Below are 22,863 nucleotides of genomic sequence, written 5' to 3' on the forward strand. Positions count from 1 at the left end.
CCAGCCCGGCCAGAGCAAGCTCTCCGGCTAGATCTACTGGGCCCAACTTGCACCTGCACACACACCTCCTTGATTGCCCCCTCCCTACCTTGAGCTTGCCCTTTCTGAAGCCATCATGTCTGTGACCAAGAGTGCTGGGAGTCCGCAGGTAGCCACCACGGTCAAGCTGGACCTTGTGTCGTTTTCTGAGAGTGCCAAGAAGGTGCAGAGCCAGGACCCCAGTCCAGTGAATGGGAGCTCTTCAGAGTCATCAAAGAAGACCAAGGGCATAACGTGAGTGCAGTTCCCTTCCATCCCTTGTTTGCCTCCATCAGCTTCCAGTCTGGATCTCAGGGGTCTGACCCTCAACCCACTGTACAGCCAGGAACACCAAAGAGGAAAAAGTGCAGTCAGGATTTGTATCAAATAGGACATTCTAGCTAAGGGTGCGATTAGAATCTGAAAAGCCCTAAGAGGGAAACTGAGACCCAACAGCATTAAGCCACATGCTAAGATGTATTGGCAGGAAAGGGGCTAGATTATGGGACTTTTGTTAAAGTCAGTTTGGGGCTGTCAGTGTCTAGGAGAGAGGCAGAACTTGGAGGGAAGCTGGGATCAGAATGTAAACCACAGTGGCCTCAGCAGCCAACAAGTAAGCCTCTCCCTGTAGCAAGTCTTGGGACTGCAATGGCACTACTCAAAGAACAACATGTGCAAGATTCTAGAGTCTTCCATTTCCTGGAAGATGGATTCTGGAGAAGGGGACATTCACAAAGGTTTTCAGAACATGACAAGCTACAGAGCTCCAACATCTTCCTCCTTCTCCTCCTCCTCCTCCTTCTTATTTGACTTCACCAATATAGCAGTCCAGCCAGCTCAGGCTTGTGCTTTAAGGAGCAAGTTTGACATCTTCAGGGTAGTAGGGAGTGTCCTTAACAGAGGACCAGAAGGTCTGGGTTCAGGTGGAAGCCCTGTCCTTCTCTCCTCTGAAGGAAGTTTCCTCATTTGTAAAGCAGGGAGGAACAGATATGGCCCAGTATAGAGACAGACAGAGACAGAGACAGACAGAGGCAGAGACAGAGACAGAAAAAGACAGAGGTGGGGATGTGTGGCAGAGAGGAAAGTGCTGAAGGAATGGGCACGGTCTCTTCTACACTACATATAAGACTCTGCAGGGATGGGCTCAATGGCTGCTGGCAGAATGGCTCCTTTGTCCCTGGGTCTGGTCCTGAGGTCACTAGAATGAGCTGCAGAGGCCCCTGGACCACCCACAGCAGAGCAGAGTATTCTTCAACTTTGAGAGAACCAGCTGTGTCCTGTGTCCTGGATGGTTGAGGTGGCAATTTTAACTACTTAAAAAATCAAGCAGGAGCCAGAGAGGACCTCGTGGGGCTTGGAGACAGGGCACCCAGGCTGGGAAAGCAGGCAGCAGCAAATGGAGTCTGGCCGTCTGGGTTCAGTTCCTACTCACCAGCTGGAGAAAGTGACAGAGTCGAGAAATGATGGCTTGCTCCTCCCAAGATGGCTGCACCTTCTTTGTGAACGTGAAGCCCCGAACTGAGCACTTGTGTACTCTTAACTGCTTAAAAAATACCTGTGATGGTGGCTCTGGGTCACCAAAGGACCCAGGCCTCCTGGCTCCTGGTCCAAATTTTTGCATGGTGGTTTGACACATTGCAAGCTGGCTGAACGGCTACAGGCTAATTCTGATTTCCTAAGTCCTTTAGTTAGAAATTTCCTAAGTGACCCGTTGACCCCTTCCCAGTTGCAAAACAAGCCCATTGCTGGGGGCTGGGGGTGCAGTTCTCTGTCAGCAATGTTGACACCCACAGGGAGAGAGCCAGGCACGCAGGACTCTCCACCCCCACCCAACTCTAATTGTTCTTTAACTCCCACCTATCCATGGGCAGGTCCTCCGATGCTAGAGGACTTGGGGGTTAATGTAGAGACCGGGAGTTGAGCGAGCTCTTTCAAAATATTATTTTTCTCAAACTTTGCAGAGGCGCTACAGAGCCAAACATGTGCCCCCCCCCCCCGCCCCCAAAATGACAGAGCAGGATAAGTAGCTCCCTTGGGTTGTAATCCTGGGTTTGTCTGATTCTAAAATCCAGGCTCCTGCCAGATTCCTGTCCCTGCTTTCAGATGATCTCTTGACTGTAAGGATTTTTGGGGAATTTCTAAGGCTTCTGAGGGTTTAGATAAAAGCTTAGTGCTGTGTTTCACAAGGTTGGGATACTGAAACATCTAGAAGAAAGCTGGGAGATTTGAGATTCATTGAAAGAAAAAAGTCCCAACTTGGAATTGTTCTCCCCTAATGACCTTGTTCTCTGGATCAACTTAGCATCTGTCTTTAAAAAAAAAACAAAAACAAAAACAAAAAAAATCAGTAAACTGAGGCTGGGAATATAGCTCAGTTGGTAATGCCTGTCTAGATGGCACAAGGCCCTGGATTTGATCCCAGCACTGTATTAACTGGGCATGGTGACACACCTGTAGTCCCAACACTGGGGTGTGAAGGTGGGACAATCAGAAGTTCAAGGTAATCCTTGGCTACATAGTGAGTTTGAGACTAGCCTGTGCTATAGGAGACCCTGAGAACAATAAGAGAAAAGTGGGGGAGGATGGAGAAGAAAGAGAGAGAAGAAATCGTTGAGTGTTAAGCGTACCACTCAGTGGCAGAGCTCTTACCTAGCATGGTCCCGGGTGTGACCCTGAATGCTGGTAGTAAACAGTAACAGAAAGAGTGGGAGTCCTTTGCTTTAATTTGGGTTTTATTGGGATAAGGGTCATGTCATTCCCCAGACTTAATGTCCTGGGCTAAGAAGAAAAGAAAGAAAAATCTCTCTGGAGACCAGTGCCCAGATGACCGACGTCACCTGACCTTTTGCTGACAAGTCACCGGGGCTTGTCTCCAGTCTGCCTTTCCCCGTGTTCTGGGAGTGCAGTCTTGTCTCTGCCACAACTCATGGAGAGACAAACTGGTCTCTGGGCCTCAGTTTCCTCTGTGATGACTTGGGGCTGCCCCTCTTGCCCCTTGTCCTGAGTCTGCTTCCCAGGGTTCTGCAGTAGGACGGAGCTATGAAGCAGCTTGGCTTCCAGCCCCGACTCCCCAGTTCACTCATGGACAAATTATCTCAGTACTTTTGTGCTTCCATTTCCCATCTGTCCACCAAACCCCACATCATTGCCTACTTTATTGTCCTGCCAAGATGATTAAATGAGATGTTATATATAAATGACTCAGCACAGGGTCTCATGCAATTAGTGCTTCGTGGCATAGAAAGGGCACAAGCTGCTAACACTGGAACAATTCTGGATATCTTGGGATGGTGGTCACCTTCCAGGAGACCCACATGTGCCAAAGCAAGGTTACAGGAAAATCAAGATGGCCATGAGTTTACCTGCCCGGTTTAATTGACATGCTGGCATGCTATGAGAGAATGGCTGCTAGGTTCCTCCACTTCCATGTCTTCACACCACCTTCCTTTCCTGTAGAGGGTTCCAGACATTGGTTCATCTGGTCAAAGGCAACATGGGCACAGGGATCCTGGGACTTCCCCTGGCTGTGAAGAATGCAGGCATCTTGGTAAGAGGGGCATTATGAAGAGCTTTGGGATGGGGCAGGAGACATAATGGTTTAAAATACTCTGTAGCAGACAGTGCTTGGCAGGGGGCGGGGTTAACTGACCCAGACATAGAATCCAAACATGGGTCTGAGTTCTGCCTCGGCTCGGCCGCCGACCCTGGAGTCAACACTTTTTATCACTCTCAGGTCTCAACTCCCTCCTTTTGTAGAAAGTAAGGGTTGTAAGAGAACCAGTTACTCAGTCCACCTTTACAGAGCCTAGGTGTCCTTGGGGACACCTCAGAGACCACCAATGGGACATGTGGTCAGGACTCTGAGTCTCCTACCACCATCACTAACATCACCATGACTGCTGTGTGCACTTTTTGGATATTACTTGAGATAACTTTTGGAAAGAATAGGCAAGTCTCTTTCAACTCCGTTTTCTAGAAAGTTCTTTCAGGGTTAGCAAATGCTCACAAGATAACAGCACTGGCCACCAAGTCCAATGGCCTGACAAGCTGGAGATTTGTCTCCTGCTCCCAGAGAGAGAGAGAGAGAGAGAGAGAGAGAGAGAGAGAGAGAGAGAGGTGTCTGTGAGTCCTCAACAGTATCTGTTGTCTTCTCCCCCACTTACTCCTGTCTGTCCTGCCTGCAGATGGGCCCACTCAGTTTGCTGGTGATGGGCCTCATCGCCTGCCACTGTATGCACATCCTAGTCAGATGTGCCCAACGCTTCTGTCACAGGTGAGGAATGTCCCCTGTGTGGGTCTCGAGATCAGCCCCCAAACATCCTACACATTAGAGGAGCTTCCTTCCACAGGGTCCCCATGATTGCCAAGCAAAAGAGCTTCAGGCCTGGGGAGACCTCAGGGGAGGGCTGGACACACGACTGCTTCAATGATCTCAATCAGGCCTTCGAGCTTGTCTGGTCAGCCTGCCTATAGAGTCAGTGTAAATAACTCTTGCCCAGCCCTGCCCTGCCTCTAAGAGTTAGCCCCAGTTGAGTGAGAGCCATGGGTCCAGGCACTGCTACGCCCACACCAGGCGTGTGCTATTACTCATGCTGTGTGGGAACTGCTCGAACCACAGGTGAGAACAAAGCCCTGTGGAATTACAGCCTCAGTTAGACCCTGGCTGTGCTGGCCCCATGCTTTTCCCACCCTCTATCTGTGTGGCCTTGGTCTGGATCTCTTGACCATGAGTTGTGGGGTTCCCAAAGTGGGCGTGTTAGGAGTGGAGGAGGCCCTGAGCGATGTGGGTCGTTTTGTTTTGTTTTTTGCCATGAGCACAAAATCCCTATGTAAAGTGAGGCTCAGAAAGATGGCGGAGTTTTCTCTGTCCCTAGGGTGAATGAGGACAGTGCGTGCAGCAACTATCAGCCACAGCTTCCTCCCCTGGGATGGCTGCAGCCTGAGGCTGCTCCCTGCAGAGACATCCTATCCCATTAGGTAGACCTGCCTCCTGGATCCTCCTCAAGTCAGGTGTATGGGGACCAGGCTGTTGCAGTTGATGCCCCTGAGTCAGAGCGATCACGGCCTCGCTGGATCCAAGTTTTTCTGAGCATGTGTCTTTTTCCTTTCTTCATTCCCTCATTACCCCAGTTAGGTCAGTCCCTGAGGGGTGCGGAGCACGACAGGAAGTGTGTGCATGTGTACACGTATGTAGATACAACATGTCACAACATACCGTGGAGGTCAGGGGGCAGCCTCAGCTGTCTGTCCTGGCTGTCTACCTTGTTTGAAGTCTCTTGTTCACTGTGTATACCAGGGATACAACAAGATGCCAGGGATGCAGGAAGCCTCCTATTTCTGCCTTCCATCTCAATATAATAGTGCGTCAAAGTAGCCAGCTACTGTGTCTGGCTTTTTATTTGGGTTCTGAGATTTGAACTCAGATCCTCAGGTTTACACGACATCTCCCCAGCTTGGCTCCTTGGCTCTTTAAAAACATAATCTTCGGTTCATCAGTCTCTTAAAATACCGTATGTGTTTTGTCCAACAGACTCAACAAGCCTTTCATGGACTATGGGGACACAGTGATGCACGGACTGGCTTCCAGTCCCAATGCCTGGCTGCAAAACCACGCCCACTGGGGGAGGTACTTTGCTCTTGCTTTGTTCATAGCAGCTTAGGGTGAGTGAGGAAGGTCTTCTTCCCGACAAGGTGGCTCAGAGGTCAGACTGTTCACTGCCCCCCCCCCATGCCCGCCCCCGGGAGGCAGGTCACTGCCAGTATCACGTATCCAGTTCTCACATATCTCTGGTGACAAATGTTCATTTACCATACACTCTTAGGAAACCACACTTACCCTGCAAACACCACAGGGAAAGAGACCTGGGTAACGCTCTTGCGTTACCCATGGTCCACTGGGAAAGACAGCCTAAAGCTCGGCTTGATTATGCAATACCCTTTGGGATACACATGAAAGAGGTTCTGGCTACTACCAACTGGAGAGAGGAGTGTCAGGGGCCAAGGGTAGGGGGACGTGTCAGGCCTCAGTGGCCATGCTGGGCCTACTGAGATAAATTCTGCAGAAAGTAACTGTGAAGGGTGAGGAGTTACTTAGCGGTGTCGAAGGCAAGGCCTGAAGGACCCTCAGGAACAGGGCAGAGCTGAAGGATCAGTGAAAACCATGCTGGGGACATGTGACAGGTTCATGCTACACAAAGACCAAACAGAGCCAGGCGGTGGTGGCACACGCCTGTAATCCCAGCACTCTGGGAGGCAGAGGCAGGCAGATTTCTGAGTTCGAGGCCAGCCTGGTCTACAGAGTGAGTTCCAGGACAGCCAGGGCTATACAGAGAAACCCTGTCTCGAAAAAACCAAATCCAAAAAACAAAACAAAACAAAACCAAAAAAAGACCAAACAGCACGAAGGCAGAGCCAGGGTGGCAAGAGTGAGGAAGGAACTAGGTGCTCAGTCGCATTGCGCGGTTTATTTTTTAATTGTTTAATATGTACTTATTTGTTTGGGAGGGGCTCAGAACACTCTGTTCTCTCCTCCTACCACATGGGTCCCAAGGATGGAATTCAGGTCATTAGATTTGGCAACAAGCACTATTATTTGCTGAGCCATCTCACTGGCCCACATTGTATATTTTGGACCCTCTCTAAGATTTTGTTATTTTCTTTTTAAAAATATTTATTTTTCTTACTTTTAGTTATGTGTGCTTGGGGTGAGTTGTGTGTATGTTAGTACAAGTGCCTCCAAATACCAGAAGCACTGGATCCCGGGAAGACAGAGTTAACAGGTGGTTGTGATGTAGGGGCTGGGAACCGAACTCAGATCCTCTGCAAAAGCAGTGCACACTTTTAACCACTGAATCGTCTCTCCAGCCCCTTTCTGAAGACCAGCAGAAGGCCAAGAGATCTTTTAATCATGGAAATAAGCACTTTTGTGTTCTTGAAAGGTTTGCTTAGCATCTGTGAGGGAAAGAGATTATAAGGAGCAGAGGGCAGACTTGGACAGATAAGGAGGCTTTAGTGTAGACAATGTCCATTCCAATGGTGATGGAGACCAAGACCGAGCTGTTGTCAGGGGAATGAAGAAAATTGTCCTGGTAAGGGATTAGCTGAAAGAAAAGGAACGTGTTGGGGCTGGGGAGATGGCTCATAATTGATCAAAGCATTTGTTATGCAAGCATGAGAACCAGAATCCAGATCTCCAGAGCCCACATAAATATTAGATGAGTGTGGTGGTCCATCTCTAAATCCAACTCAGAAAGTAGAGGCATGGGAGTCCCAAGAGGAAGCTGGCTAGCTAGGCTAGCCATATGGGAGGCTCTGGGTTTGAGTGAGAGACCCTGCCTCAATGAATTAGATGGACGATCAATGGAGAATGATTCTTACATCAACCTCAGGCCTCCATATGCATGCATACACATGTGTGAACTTGTGCAAAACATGCACACATGTGAACACTCACACCCACAAATGGACAATAAAAACAACAAACAAACAAACAAAACCAGGAAAGAAGAATAAGATTCACTCAGACCTCTGCCTCCTTCTATTTTGGACAACATACATGGAGTGAACACATATATACACATAGTGAACATGCATACATACACAGTGAACATGCATACACACACAATAAACATGCATATATGCATGTACATATGCAGTAAACATGCACACACACTATGAACATGCACACAGATGCAGTAAACATGCACACACATACAGTGAACATGCACACACATATGCAGTAAATATGCACACATACAGTGAACATGAAATATATATTTACAGTAAATATGCACACACATACAGTGAATATGCACAAACAGTGAACATGCACCTATATACAGTGAACATGCACACACATATACAGTGAACATGCACATGTATACAGTGAACATGCACACACATACAGTGAACATGCACACAATGCAGTGAACATGCACACACACACAGTGAGCATGCACATGTATACAGTGAGCATTCACACACATATACAGTGAACATGCACACAATGCAGTGAACATGCACACACATACAGTGAGCATGCACACACATATACAGTGAGCATTCACACACATATACAGTGAACATGCACACATATGCAGTAAACATGCACATATACAATGAACATGCATGCACATATACAGTGAACATGCACACATATACAGTGAACATGCAAGCACATATACAGTGAACATGCATATGCCAGTAAATACACAGAAGTCAAAAAAGAGAGGAGTAGCAGAAGGAGGAAGAGAGGGAAGGGGGAGAAGGAAAGAGGGGGGAGGAGAGTCACTCTAATTACTTCCTGGCATTGCATTCACCCCTGTCTCTGTTGTCTTTCCCTGTCGTCCACCACAGTCCTAGAAGACCCTTCTTGTTGAGCCTTCCCTATCCTACCCTAATTGCATCTCAGCAGCTGCAGGGACAATTATTTCTTCTTTTTCTCTTGGCTGTTGGCCTGCCTCCAGCTTCCCTCCCTATTCTCTGTCAGATCCACTGCCGGTCTCTGTGTCTATCAAGAAGTGGTCTGCAGGATTAGTGTTTGCAAGGGTTTTGACACTGGATGTATGTGAGAGGGATGCAGTAAAGAAACTGCCAACATGGCTGCTCCGGGGTGTGCTTGAGAGCAAGGTTTTTTATTGTAAATATGAGAGAGAGAAAGCAGTAGACTGTATGGCCAGCAGGCTGGACATGGCCCAGAGCTATCTGCGAGAGAAGGAAGAAGAGCCAGCGATAGAATAGAGAGAGCACAGCGAGAACAGCCAGCGATAGAATAGAGAGAGCACAGCGAGAACAGCCAGCGACAGAATAGAGAGAGTACAGTGAGAACAGCCAGGGATGGGGAATAGAGAGAGCACAGCAAGAACAGCCAGGGATGGGGAGTAGAGGGAGCACAGCAAGAACAGCCAGGGATGGGGAATAGAGAGAGCACAGCGAGAACAGCCAGAGATGGGGAATAGAGAGAGCACAGCAAGAACAGCCAGGGATGGGGAGTAGAGGGAGCACAGCAAGAACAGCCAGGGATGGGAAATAGAGAGAGCACAGCGAGAACAGCCAGAGATGGGGAATAGACGGAGCACAGCGAGAACAGCCAGCGATAGAATAGAGAGAGCACAGTGAGAACAGCCAGAGATGGGGAATAGAGAGAGCACAGCAAGAACAGCCAGGGATGGGGAGTAGAGGGAGCACAGCAAGAACAGTCAGGGATGGGGGATAGAGAGAACACAGCGAGAACAGCCAGAGATGGGGAATAGATGGAGTACAGCGAGAACAGCCAGCGATAGAATAGAGAGAGCACAGTGAGAACAGCCAGAGATGGGGAATAGAGAGAGCACAGCAAGAACAGCCAGGGATGGGGAGTAGAGGGAGCACAGCGAGAACAGCCAGAGACAGAGAACAAGCACAGTGAGACCAAACAGAGGATAGAACAAGCACAGTGAGAATAGCCAGATCTGAGAATGGTGAGAGCATCGGGTCATAAACAGGATGCGTAGCTGGGTGGTGACTGGGGAATTTAGGGTAGGGGAGGAGGTGAGAAAGGCTAGGGTGTGAGCCTGGATTCTGAAAACTTATCAGGTGCTTGTGATACTGAGAGAGGCCAGAAACTGGCATGCACTTTGATATGCAATGACTGATATGAGCCAGTGGGGAGCCATCTGTCCCTTCTGCCAAAGGTAAGGATAATTACCCCTTTGGGCAGATGGGCATCAGTTTCATGAATCCCTGAATGCTGGCCACCAGGAATTCTAACCACCAGGCATTCTATAGTCCATCTTGAGCACATTTCTAGACATAGAGCCTCTCTTTTGGAGTGTAAGGAACTGGAGTTTCCTCTGGATCTGCCAGTTGGGACTTCTGCCCTCTCCCCTTCACACTTGATCTGCCTCATCAAGGCTTTGTACATTGGCACAACTCAGCATCCAGCTGCTGAGACAGTCATGTCCTGTACAGAAGGACAGCTTCGGGTATCATATAAAAGTGTCCTGTCCCCTTCACCGCAGTCCTGTGGTCCAAGTCAAAACCAGGGCCATCACGTAAGATTATCTAGCCCCTCCCCAGTGGTCCATGGTCAGGGTCTGTGCGTCCAGATCCCCAGCACTTTGGACTTGCTGTCATCCTCCTGCCCTGTGGCCACAGCTTCATGCAGGGGACTTCCCTCTCACTCATTACAGAGATTATCTGCTATCACTCCCTCTGGCTAAGTCTCGCTCCATCGGTGAACCCTGCACTAGGAAGGCGTTGAAACCAACCGGTTCCCTCTACACCACTGCCTCCCCATTCCCCACCTCCACCACCTCTCTCTCCTATCTTTCCTTTTCTTCCTCCTCTTATCTCTCTGCCTCTGACTCCTCTTCTTTCTTCCTCCTTCTCCTCCCCCTCTCATTTCTCCTTTTCCAAAGGTACCTTTCTCCTGCATTGTTTTCCCACTTTCATATGTATGTGTGGTGTGCCTCCTTCCGCATCTGAGTGTGTGTGTGGTTGTGCAAAGGCCTGAGGTTGATGTCTGGAACCATTCTCCCTCCCCCTTCCACCTTATTCAGTGAGGCAAGGTCTCTCAGTGGAATCTAGAGCTTCCTAACAAGGCTAATTTCATTAGCCGTCTCCATCTTCCAAGGCTGGGAGTCCTGGAAGAACAGCCTACACACCTGACAGTTGTGTGGATTCTAGGGAGCTGGACTGCACTTTGACTACTGAGCCATCTCTCCAGCCCACAGTGGTCTGTCTAGGAGTGTTCCTTTCTTTCTGTTTCTACAATTCATTAATATTCTCTCTCTCTCTCTCTCTCTCTCTCTCTCTCTCTCTCTCTCTCTCTCTCTCTCTCTGTTATCCTCTCCCCTTTAGGATTACAGATCACCATATTAAGTGAGTGAGGGCAGGTTAAGGATAAATTATTAAGGCTTTTCTCACCAACCAACCTTTGCTGTGAAAATGTATTGAGTGCATACTCATATAAAACAATAAGTTTCATTATAACACTCTTGCTGAACCTAAAACTCACTGATTTGGCTACAAGTTCCAGGGATATTTCTGTCTCTATTTTCCCAGCTCTGAGAGGACAAGTGCGTGCCACCATGCCTGGTTTTTTACATGTGTACTAGGGGTCTGAATGCAGGTCCCCATGCTTTTGAGCAAGCATGAAGTTGCAGCATTTCTTCACCCCTGTGACAGCCCATCTTACAAACCACTCTCTTATAACCTACCATAGCAAGAGGCTCTGTGTTATCTATGTATCTTCAGTACCCAGTGAAGTGTCTGACAAGCACTAGGAAAAATGTTTTCTGAGTTCCAGGCAGCAACTAATTGATCCGTGCTTGCTGTCAGTCACAGTGAGAGGCGGGGTTAAAGAATGCCATTGAGCTAGGTGGGGCACAGGCCTCCATGCCTGGGAACATGTTGGCGGTGAGTGTGTGATGGCTGTTCCCAAACAGCTGCTGTTACCACCCTCCTCCGTCCTCTTGGTTGTAGTAGAAGGATGGAGGTGTTGGTGCAGGGCCACCATCCCTTGGAGACAGCGGGCAGAATGACTAGAAATGGATCAGAAAAGTCAGCTTCTTTATAGCAAGCTTCTGTCCCCTTCTCCTTCCTCCAGGTATGTCGTGAGCTTCTTCCTCATCGTCACCCAGCTGGGTTTCTGCTGTGTGTACATTGTGTTTCTGGCGGACAATTTAAAACAGGTACGCAGATGATGTACACAGAAGGAAGCTTCTCTACCCGTTGTTTGCTTACCACCTTACTTCATCTGAGTTCTCAAAAAAGTCATCAGGGAAGGGAAAGTCGTGCTTCCATGCTCGGCCTCCCCCACCCTCCATGGATCTACAGAATTCTGAGCCTCTGTGTGTGTGTGTGTGTGTGTGTGTGTGTGTGTACACGCATGCATGCCATCCTAGTCTCTCAGGTGTTTTATTATAGCAATGGAGGGCTGACTATTGTAATTGATTCAGTTTGAAGCAGTCCAGCACTAAGAGTGACCATAGCGTATAGTCTGTATTCTATTGCCAAATATTTTCCAAATATTTTCACCACTGCTTCTTCTTCTTCCTCCTCTTCCTCTTCCTCCTCCTCTTCTTCTCCTTTCTCTTCTTCCTCTTCCTCTTCCTTTTCCTCTTTTTTCCTCTTCTTCCTTTTCCTCCTCTGCTTTTTCTCCCTCTTCCTCCTCCTCTTCTTCCTCCTCCTCCTCCTCCTCCTCCTCTTCCTCTTCCTCTTCCTCTTCCTCTTCCTCTTCCTCTTCCTCTTCCTCTTCCTCTTCCTCTTCCTCTTCTTCTTCTTCTTCTTCTTCTTCTTCTTCTTCTTCTTCTTCTTCTTCTTCTTCTTTTCTTCCTCCTTCTCCTCCTCCTCCTCCTTCTCTTCTTCAGATGGAGTCTCTTGTATCTCTGGCTGGCCTCAAACTTATTATATAGCTAAAGATGACCTTGAATTCCTGACCCCTCTGCTCCCACCACATGTTGGTATTTCAGATATGTGCCAACCATGCCTGTTTTATGCAATGATAGAAGCAAACCCAGAATTTCATACATGCCAAGCAAGCTCTCTACTGGCTAAACCACATCCCTAGCCAAGGATATTATTATTATTATTATTATTATTATCATTATTATTAATATTATTATTTGCATTATCTTTATTTTACCATTTTGGGTTTGTTTTGTTGTTTTAGGCAGGGTCTCAAGTAGCCCAAACTGTCCTCAAACTATGTAGCAGAGACAATCTTGAACTTCAGATCTCCATGCTTTTAACCCCAAGTGCTGGGGTTACAGTGTGCCCCCAAGCCAAGTTCGTTGTTTCTTACTGTTTCCCACTGTTACTAGTTGCAAGGACACATCTCTGTGTAATCCCTTTATTTCCTGAGTAAGTGTACTGAGACAAAGAGTGGAAGTGGAAGTCTCAGAGCACCTGTCTGAGACTCTTCAGGAAGCAAGCTGTTTTCTGCAAACCTTTATTTATGGTCTGTTGCCCATGATCTGCATTTTCATCAGCTGTCTATCAAGGCAAGCTGTCTTGAGGGGGTTATGAACTGCTTGGGATGGTTCTACAGCACAGTGGGCAAAGCTCTGTGAGATGTCCGGGAGGCAGCACACACGTTAGGAACGCACACCGTGGTCCAGAGGCACCATTGTGAAGCCCCCAGGGGCATAGAAGGTTGCCTGTGGGCTGGCCATGCTCAGTTAGCTTACAGAGCGCAGTCACCAAACCGGGGAAATGGACCACGTTAAAAAGCTTCCAGGCATGAACATGCGGGATTGGACTAAGAGAGCAACAATTTTACTAATTATACAAGACAGTGGTGGCCACAGTGAGAAAGAGCCCTGACCACAGCACAGAGACCTTTTATGCAGGTCTCTGAGTGCCTGGCTGGTTATCCAGGGAGGGATCATTAAAACCAAACAAACAGAAAAGCAAAGGTGTGAGAGCAGGGAGGCAGCTCAGTTGTAGACTGGAATTCCTAAAACTCTGGGTTCAACTTCTGGCACTATACAAACTGGGAAAGTAGAGGCAGGAGGATCATAAATTCAAGGCCATCCTCAGCCACATAGCAAGTCTGAGACCAACCTGGCCTCAAAAAAAAAAAAAACCTTACCTCAAAAAAAAAAAAAAAAAAAAAGCAAAATTCAAGCTCTGCGTGCCCATGCCCCAGAGGTCCATCGTGGCAACACACACATAAGCAGAGAAAAATCCCAAAGATAAAATTTGTATTTATGTATCCATAATATGTGTTAAGTCAAAATAAGGTTTTAAAGTAAGATGGATATTGTGATTGCCATCTTACAAAAGAAAATGAATCTTCATCGTGTGATTTGAGACACTGTATAGAAAACGCACGGACGACTATGTTGGAGATGACTCCATGCTCTGCCACCAGTACTGACGTCAGCAGTGGCTTCCCACCTCCTTCTTACGTGATTCTGGATTCTCATTGATCTTCTGTGAATTCTTTTGCCTGAACGAACAACTGTATCGTTTACATTAGGGTTTTGCTGATTTTCAACTTACAGTGGACCATTCATTCACCCCTGAACTTATAGGGAAGGGAAATGTATACTATGGGTTTGGGAAGGTTGTTTTAGTCTCATTTTTGTTGCTGTGATAAAATACCTTGACACAAAGAAACCTATGAAAGAACGAGTGTATTTTAGCTTACAACTCCAGGTTACAGTCCATCATTATGGGGAAGTCAAGGTAGCAGGAACTCAAAGCCGTTGTTCAGATGGACTTCTCAGTGAAGAGTAGAGAGTAAATGCTGCATGAATAATACTTAGCTCACTTTCTCTGTGATTACATGTTGTCCAGGATCCAATTCTAGGGAATGGTGCTGCCCATAGTGGGCTGGGTCTTTCCCACCGCACTTAACAATCAAGACAATACCCCACAGACGTGATCCAGGCCAATCTGACCTAGACAATTCTTCATTAAAACTCTTCCCAGGTAATTCTAGATTGTATCAAGTTGGCAATTAAAACTTACCACCATTGGTGTCTTGTTTTCAACATGTTTGTGAACATTAACAGCTTTCACTAAGTAGGGGTCAAGGTTGTCCAGTATACACACACATATATATGCACACACACATGTACATGTACACACACACACACACATACACAGAGAGAGAGAGAGAAAGAGAGAAAGAGAGAGTCCTGAGATTCTACATGCCAGTGCTAATCCAGCCAAGAAAGAATAACTGGGGCTGGAGAGATGCCCAGTTGGTTGAGAGCACTTGTTGCTCCTGCAGAAGACCTAGGTTCTATTCCCACTACTCACATGACAGCTCACAGCTGTCTATCAGTTCCAGATCCTGGGGACTGACTTCTGACCTCAGCAGGTACCAGACATGCACACAAGATAAAAATACACACCAAATGATAAAGTAAGTCATCTAATATTTTTGCTTTTAAAAAGAGGTAACAACCCTCTGGGCCAGTTACACTGCAATAACTGATGTGACCTAGGGGTTATGAGTGAAAGAAAGGGACTCTGGGAAACTTTTAGGTGGAAAATAAGTGTACTGGGAAAGATCGAAGCTGACTTACAAAACGGAAGAGAAAGCTAAAAGGTGTGTCTCAGAAAAGGCCAGAGCAGTGTGTGTGTGTGTGTGTGTGTGTGTGTGTGTGTGTGTGTGTGTGTGTAAACACCAGAATGAGTGAGTCATCTCTTGGGACCCCACTGTCAGGGTCACTTTCGCCATTTTTAGTTGGTCTTTGTGTCACTTGGCTTGAATTTCCATCTGTCTTTCAAATCACAGAGCTTGACACCCAGGCCAGCCCTCCAGCTCTGTAATCTTTGGTTTCCCCAAGGCTGCATTTAGCAGAAAAAAAAAAAAGAATTCACTGCAAATAATCAATCCAGAATAATGGACGCCAGGACGCCAAGGCAGCAGAGCCCACTCTAAATGCAGTCATGCGCCATTATATCCACTGTACTGGCTCCTCCTTTGAGGCAGTCTGGTGAAGGAGATTCAGAATAAGGCATTTCATGGGCTGGAGAGATGGCATTTGCAGCCAAGCCTGATGACCTGAGTTCAAGCCCCAGGACCCACGGAATGGAAGGAGAGAACCAGCTCCTCTAAATCCTCGGAATTCCTCCTGTGTGTCATGTTAGCATGTATGCAATCACACAAGCATATATGCAATCACACAAACATTTGTGTGTGCGCGCCTATATAATTTAAATGTCTTTAAAAATTAAAACCAAAAGGCAGTTCTCAAGTACTCCGTACTTGTTCAAGCTCCCATGACTCTTTGTAAAAGAGTCCAGTCCTGGGGAAAGCCCCGAGTCCACCGTGTGCCCGGGTGTTTTTCCTCCTTGTTTTCTCCCGTTCCTTCCTCAGGTAATAGAAGCTGTTAACAGCACAACCATCAGCTGCCACAGGAATGAGACAGTAGTTCTGACACCCACCATGGACTCTCGGCTCTACATGCTCGCCTTCCTGCCCATTCTGGGGCTTCTGGTATTCATCAGGAACCTCCGTGTCCTCACCATCTTCTCCCTGCTGGCCAACGTCAGCATGTTGGTCAGCCTGGTCATCATCGCCCAGTACATCGTCCAGGTCGGTGCACTCCACCCGCTGACTCCAGGAGACAGGACACCCGGGGCCAAGTCCTAAGATGGGTGGGTGTGTTCCTCACCCCTCAGCCCAGGATCCCTCTCTCCGTAACATTCCCTCTTTGTACTCTCTCTTTTGAGCTCTCTCCTTCCTGCTGTGTCTACAAATGACAGTTCTTAAGAAAGCTGTGTTTGCAGAGCTGGGGAGGCAACGCCATTAGTAAACCATCTGCCAGTACCTGTGCTGTGGCACATGCTTGTAATTCCAGTGCTGGGGTGGGGGAGTTGAGCAGAGCAGAGACAGGAGGAGCCTCTGCAGTCTAGCCAAGTGAAGGGATCCAGTCTAGTGAGAGACCCTAACTCAAAAAATAAAGCAGAGAGGGACACTGGAATTGGCCTCGGGCCTCCACGTGCACCCAAACATGTACACTTTACACACATATACACGCACGTGTGCGCATGCCCACTATCTGCTCATACATGTTCTTTTGTGTGCTGCTAGGTGGCACAGAGTCGTGCCACAGCTGTGCATATGTGATTTTATATACATATAGATACATAGGTATATATGTATGTATCTATATATATACATACATATATACGTATATATGTATACACACACATACATATATATACATATATAATATTCTTTTAGAGACTGCTGGTAAACCTGCTCGATTCATGAGAAACTGATCCTCAGTGCTTTGACAATGCCTGCATGTTCCTGCCCTCTGGCTCTTTGGTACTGTGCACTATTAAATATTTATCAGTTTTACCTCATTCTAAAGGCTTGCTGAACTTTTTGGCATTCCGTTTTCTCAAATCCAGCTCTCCTCTCAGAGTCCCTCCTGTCAGAGGAGCTAAGCATGCCCACAGAGTGACAATCTTTTTCTCCCCTGTAGGGAATTCCAGATCCCAGCCAGTTGCCGCTGGTCGCGAGCTGGAAGACCTACCCGCTCTTCTTTGGGACAGCCATTTTTTCATTCGAAAGCATTGGCGTGGTAAGGTTTGAATGAAGGTGGCCTTTCCCGGGTCCTGTAAACCGGGCTCTGGGAAAGAGCCGTTTTCAGACTTTCCGTGTGCTCTCGGCCAAAGGGTCAGGCCTGTGAGAATTATACATGGGATAAAAGCGACCTCTGCTCTCATTTGGATGACTGTCACAAGCAAACAAAAAATAGGTTACAACAGAGAGGCAATCAAGAGATTATTTTGTCTCAGTATGTCTATTTAATGTTTATCTTTCTAGCAATATGAGTTTCCTAACCTTTGTAACATCAAGACTAGTGCTTGTACATAACTCAAGTGAAAAGATATAGGTGAGGGTTTGGTTTTGGATTTGTTGTGGTGATGGTTTATTTAGGGGAAGGGGTTGGGTTTTTGTTTTTTGTTTTTTTGAAACAGAGTTTCTCTGTGTAATCCTGGCTATCCTGGAACTCACTATGTACACCAGGCTAGCCTCGAACCCAGAGATCTGCCTGCCCTGCCTCTGTCTCCCAACCACTGGAGCTAAAGGCATATGCTACCACTGCCCAGCAAGATATTGACATGAACAAGAACATACAAATGTCTTTTTAAGTCCCTTCTTTTGATTCACTTGGGGGCATTCCAGAGGCAGCAAGGCTCTCTCTTCCGTGTGTGCCTGGTTGTTACTGTTACTGCTGCTGCCATCCTCCTTACAGTGGGATGCTCCTGCAGGTCCTGCCTCTGGAAAACAAGATGAAGGATGCCCGCCGCTTCCCAACCATTCTGTCCTTGGGGATGTCCATCATCACCACCCTGTACATTGCCATCGGGGCCCTGGGCTACCTGCGGTTTGGAGACAACATCAAAGCCAGCATCACTCTTAACCTGCCCAACTGCTGGTACCGCCAAGGCTCTTGGGTGGTAGGGACTGAGAGATGCGTAGAACTGTGTAGCTCTTCCTCTCCCTGTCAGAGCAGGGAGACCAGGCATAGAGACACTCCCACTGGGAGACATGGAGCCACCCTTGGTCCCCAGGACTACAGAGATCCCGTCCAGAGCTGCTTCCAGGCTGAGTCAAGTCTAGGTATCTCAGTGCAAAGGGGACATAACTAAGAGGAAAGGATAGAAACAAGAGTCCTTGGCCACCTCGGGGAGAGCACAGGCGTTCTGGAGGAGGAGAAGGGGCTTCTGTCTGTGGGCTGGAACCCTTTGGTTCCCCTTCCCAGGCTCTGCTGCTGCTGCGGTTCCCCAGGCCAGGGGAGCTAGCATTGAAAGTGTGAATCAGAGCTGTGAGATGATTCAGCGGCTAGGAGAATTTGACACACAAGTATGAGTACCTTTAGTCTGATCTCAGCACCCCCACACGAAGCCAGGCATGCACCTGCAATCCTAACACTGGGAAGGTAGAGACAGGAGTACCCCTGAGGTTCACTGCCCAGCCAATCAGGCTGAATTAGTGAGTTCCAGGTTCAGTGAGAGACCTCGTCTCAAAAAAAAAAAAAAAAAAAAAAAGAAAGTGCAGAGTAACCGAGGGAGACACTGACACCAACCTCTGTCCTCTGCACACATATGGAATACACAGGAACATTCTCACATACAACATACACGCATATGCATCCAACACACATGTACATACACATGCACACACATATATACATGCATATAAACAGGCACACACATCTGCCACACATGTACATGCACATACATGCACATGCACTCACATACAAACATACAGACAGACACACACACACAAGTTCCACTCCCTTGAAACATCACCCTTCATCTGGGCTTCAGTTTGAAGCCCACTCCTGAGCCTGTCTCTCCTTTCATCCCCTCACACAACCCCACTGATAATGTCTTTCCCTCTCCATTATCAGGGACTCTGCAGTCCTTTCAACTAAAGGAAACATGTGTTGAGGGCTCCTCATGTACTCAGGACATAGGGGGCACAGACAAATCCTATGAACTCTAGTCGCACAGGACTTTAGACACCCACACACACACTTAGGACCCTGGCCCCTTACCAGCCAAGGGTTCCTGGGAGAAGTATGTAGCCTCAGCACCTGTCCTTGGGCCTGCCCTGGGAAGCACCAGAGTGCTCTGTGAAGGTAGGCACGCAGATGTGTGCCTGTGTGTGTGCATGCGTGTGTACCGACTTGTGCACACACTCAGGCCCTTCCCTCTGCTGCCATTGAATCCCTGATGCACACTGGTGAGACTTCCCTGTGCTTAGAGAAGGCCCCACACCCTGGTTTCCAGATAAGGAAGCAAAGACCCAAGGGATTGTCCCAAAATCAGAGGCCGCTGTCCCCAGGAGGCCAGGCATGGAAGTGTTGGGCCATGGAGAACATGCTGTGTGTCTTGCAGGCTGTACCAGTCAGTCAAGCTCCTGTATGTTGTCGGCATCCTGTGTACCTATGCCCTGCAGTTCTACGTCCCTGCGGAAATCATCATCCCCCTTGCTGTCTCCCAGGTGTCAAAACGCTGGGCACTGCCCGTGGACCTGTCCATCCGGCTCGCCATGGTCTGCCTCACATGTGAGTCTCCAGACCATTTCTGGGGGAGAAACACAGTCAGACAGACAGACAGACAGACAGACACAGTCAGAGACAGAGATAGACATACAGAGACTGTGTCTGTCTGTCTGTCCATCCGTCTGTCTGTCCGTCCACCCATCTGTCTGTGTGTCTGTATATGTTCGCTCATATGTAGAAGCCAGAGGACAACTCAGGTGACCTTCTTCAGGTACCACAACCTTTTTCCCTTTTAATATGGTCTCTCATTGGCCCGGAACTCACCAGTTAGGCGAGGCTATCTCCAGAGATCAGCCTGTCTCTGCCTCTCCAATGCTGGGGTTACAAGTGTACCCCACCGTGTCTCAATCTTTTTTTGGGCCATCCCCCAACCTCTATTTAGACCATTCTTACTCATTCCCTGATTAGAAAGGTATACCGATGCCCAGCCCAAGGACAGAGTCATTGATATCCAGTGTATTAAATAATAATCCTATGATACAGAAAGTGTGCGGTAAACTTGTCCTAGACTGTATTTCTTGGCATTTTATTCAGCCCTCATGAGAATGGTAAGGAAGCGGGACACTGCCAAATAACCGTCCAGTGAGCGTCGGAGCTGGCGGTGTTACCCAGTTGGTAGAGCATTTCCTGGCGTGCATGAAGCCCTTGCTTCAATCCCCAGTACCCCAGAGGCAGAGAACGGTGATGCACGCTTGTGACCCCAGCACTCAGGAGGTAGAGGCAGGAGGACTAGAAGTTCAAGGTCACCCTTGGCTACCTAGCAAGTTTGAAGCCATGAGGCACTATCTCAATAACAGCAGCAGAGCAGCAGCAGCAACAACAACAACAACAAAGGGCCAATGAGAAGGCTCAGTTAGGAAGGACACTTGCCGCCAAGCCTTACAACCCGAGTTCGATCCCCAGAGCGTCCATGGCAGGAGAGCATCAGCTGCTAAACGTTGCTCCCAGACTTCTTCTACATATGTGCTGAGACACATGCTCCACACACACACGCTCGATAAATAAATGTAATTAAACCTCAAAAAAAAATAATGATAATGAAGAAAAATTTGAACCCAAGTCATCAAGTCTAGAGCCAGCACCTTTCACCTCCAAGGTTGACATTGAAGGTGGGGCGCCAGGGAGAAAACATTCAGGCAACAGGTGCTGTCTGTCCCTCATGATCTTGTATAGATTTACTCCAATATTATACACAAGCCCCTGCCCCGCCCCCACCCAGCCATTGTTAGTGCAGCCAACCCTAATTCAATCCTGCCAGTTATTTGGACATAAATGTAAGGAGGAAACCTGTTGAAAAGAAGAGGTGGGGACAAGCGGGGGTGGGGAGGTGGGGGTAGAAGGGGCAGCGGGAAGGGCACAGTCAACATACAGTATATACCGGGGCGGGGGGTAGGGGAGGACAGGGGTGGGCTTGCACAAACAGGCAGTTTAACAGAAGCGAAGATCAATCAGCTGGGGCATCTTGGCCTCAGGTTCCTAGAATAGAGTTGAGTGAGTTTTCGATTCTCCATCAAAGAGATCCAATTCTAGTCAAACCTGAAACGACCTCAGCAAAAAATTCCAAGATGGAGGAACCTCTGCACAGCCTCGCCCTGTCCTGGCAGATCTAAACGACAGGAACAAGTGACACCAGGCACTAATGGGCCCTCCTGGGAAATCTCTCAGTTTTCGCTTCTTTCATCTTATTTTTTTACATTTATTTGTTTGTTTATTGTTCATATGTTCGTGTTGACACATGTGTAGGTCAGAAGGCAATTTGTAGTCGTTGGTTCTATTTTACCAAGTATGTAAAAATACTTGGGATCAAAATCAAGCCAGCGGACTGAGCAGCAAGTGCCCTTATCCACTGAGCCATCTCCGTTTGCTTTCTACTGTTGTTGTAAGGGGGCGGGGTTGTTTTGTTTTATTTTTATGGGGTTTCAGTACGTATCCCTGGCTAGCCCAGAACTTACTATGTAGACCAGGCTGGCCTGGAATTCATAGATTGATCTGCTTTTGCCTCCCAAGTGCTGGGACTAAGGCATGCAGCACCATTTATTTATTTGTTTGTTTATTTATTTGTTTATTTTTATTCATTCATTCATTCATTCATTCATTCATTCATTTCCTTTGTATACAGTCTCGTATAGCACAGGTTAGCCTCAAACTAAACTATGTAGTCAAAACCTTGCGCTCCAGATGCCCCTCCAAGGTGCTGCAGTTATAGGTATGTGCCGCCGTGCCCAGATTTTCTGGTGCCAGGGATAGAATCGGGGCTTCACGCATTCTGGGCAGGCATTCTACCAACTGAGCTACATCCGCAGCCCTCGAGTTTTCTTTGCAAAGCTGAATTTCCGAAGGAGGTTTGATTTCTCTTAAAGATGACTTCGATGGCAGCCTTTATAGTAAAGCTGCGGTTTTCCACTTGTCCGCTTTCATCTCCCACAGGCATGCTGGCCATCCTCATCCCCCGCCTGGACCTGGTCCTCTCCCTGGTGGGCTCCGTGAGCAGCAGCGCCCTGGCCCTCATCATCCCGCCCCTGCTGGAGGTGACCACCTACTACGGAGAGGGCATGAGCCCCCTCACTATCATCAAGGACGCCCTCATCAGCGTCCTGGGCTTCCTGGGCTTCGTGGTGGGGACCTACCAGGCCCTGGGTGAGCTCATCAAGTCGGGGAACTCACTCCCCCTGTCCAACTCCACTATGTTTATTCAGTGACAAAGCCGCTCCTCGCCCACTGTGGAGACCTCGACTGTGGACGCTCGTTTCATACCTTGAGCGGAGCTATGCCAAAAGCAGCCACTAGGCGGCAGCAAACGGCAGCTTTTGGCAGAACGTGGTCCCCTGCCAGCTCAAGCTTTGATCATTTCCTTTTCCTGACCATGATCAGGGAACACTGTGCTCACATCAGCATCAAGATGGAGGGGGCCAGGGCCAGGCACAATGCCACAATGCTCAGGTAAAATGTCATCTTCAATGTTACAGATCAGTGTGTTGAACTCTCTAAACCACTAAGTTTTAGCCCAACTCAGAAATCCAGCAGTGAACAAGAAAAACATAGGATCAAGCCTCTGAGCCCAGGGCAGCAGACAGACATCATTTGAATAGTTTTTTACTTCTGAATTCCTGCAATGAACATCCTCTGCTACCTATTGGGCACCAAGCACATTATGGGGTTCTTAAATAACAGTTTGGGTAAAGGTGTTATAAAAACAAGTGCTAATATAACGTTGCAGCTTGGTGCACCAAACAGTGGTGTAGTCTACAGGTCATCTCTTGAGTCTTCACCTTGTAACTTGCCTTGGCCAACAGTAAAAGTGTTACAAATGGAAATC

The 22,863-nt window shown here is 48.0% G+C and overlaps 1 protein-coding gene across 2 annotated transcripts; it reads left to right on the forward strand.

Moving 5' to 3' along the window:
* Slc36a2 (solute carrier family 36 member 2) lies at window positions 1-22,863 on the forward strand. Of its 2 annotated transcripts, XM_052196936.1 has the most exons (10): window positions 1-273; window positions 3,475-3,565; window positions 4,203-4,291; window positions 5,549-5,644; window positions 11,606-11,690; window positions 15,836-16,054; window positions 16,953-17,051; window positions 17,746-17,912; window positions 19,381-19,550; window positions 21,975-22,863. In XM_052196936.1, the coding sequence occupies exons 1-10, from the start codon at window positions 116-118 to the stop codon at window positions 22,244-22,246; spliced, it is 1,446 nt and encodes a 481-aa protein (XP_052052896.1). In that variant the 5' UTR covers window positions 1-115; the 3' UTR covers window positions 22,247-22,863. The 2 variants fall into 2 exon arrangements, with proteins under 2 accessions (XP_052052896.1, XP_052052897.1); XM_052196937.1 differs by lacking the exon at window positions 17,746-17,912.

Source organism: Apodemus sylvaticus, chromosome 10 (assembly GCF_947179515.1).
Source record: "Apodemus sylvaticus chromosome 10, mApoSyl1.1, whole genome shotgun sequence".
Taxonomy (NCBI): domain Eukaryota; kingdom Metazoa; phylum Chordata; class Mammalia; order Rodentia; family Muridae; genus Apodemus; species Apodemus sylvaticus.

What these genes read in the sequence shown, in the direction of transcription:
- Slc36a2 (XM_052196936.1), top strand. Translation starts at nt 116, where the DNA reads ATGTCTGTGACCAAGAGTGCTGGGAGTCCGCAGGTAGCCACCACGGTC. An exon ending in TGAAGAATGCAGGCATCTTG is followed by an intron (nt 3,566 to 4,202) that starts GTAAGAGGGGCA and finishes TCCTGCCTGCAG; the next exon opens with ATGGGCCCACTCAGTTTGCT. An exon ending in CTTAACCTGCCCAACTGCTG is followed by an intron (nt 17,913 to 19,380) that starts GTACCGCCAAGG and finishes TGTGTCTTGCAG; the next exon opens with GCTGTACCAGTCAGTCAAGC.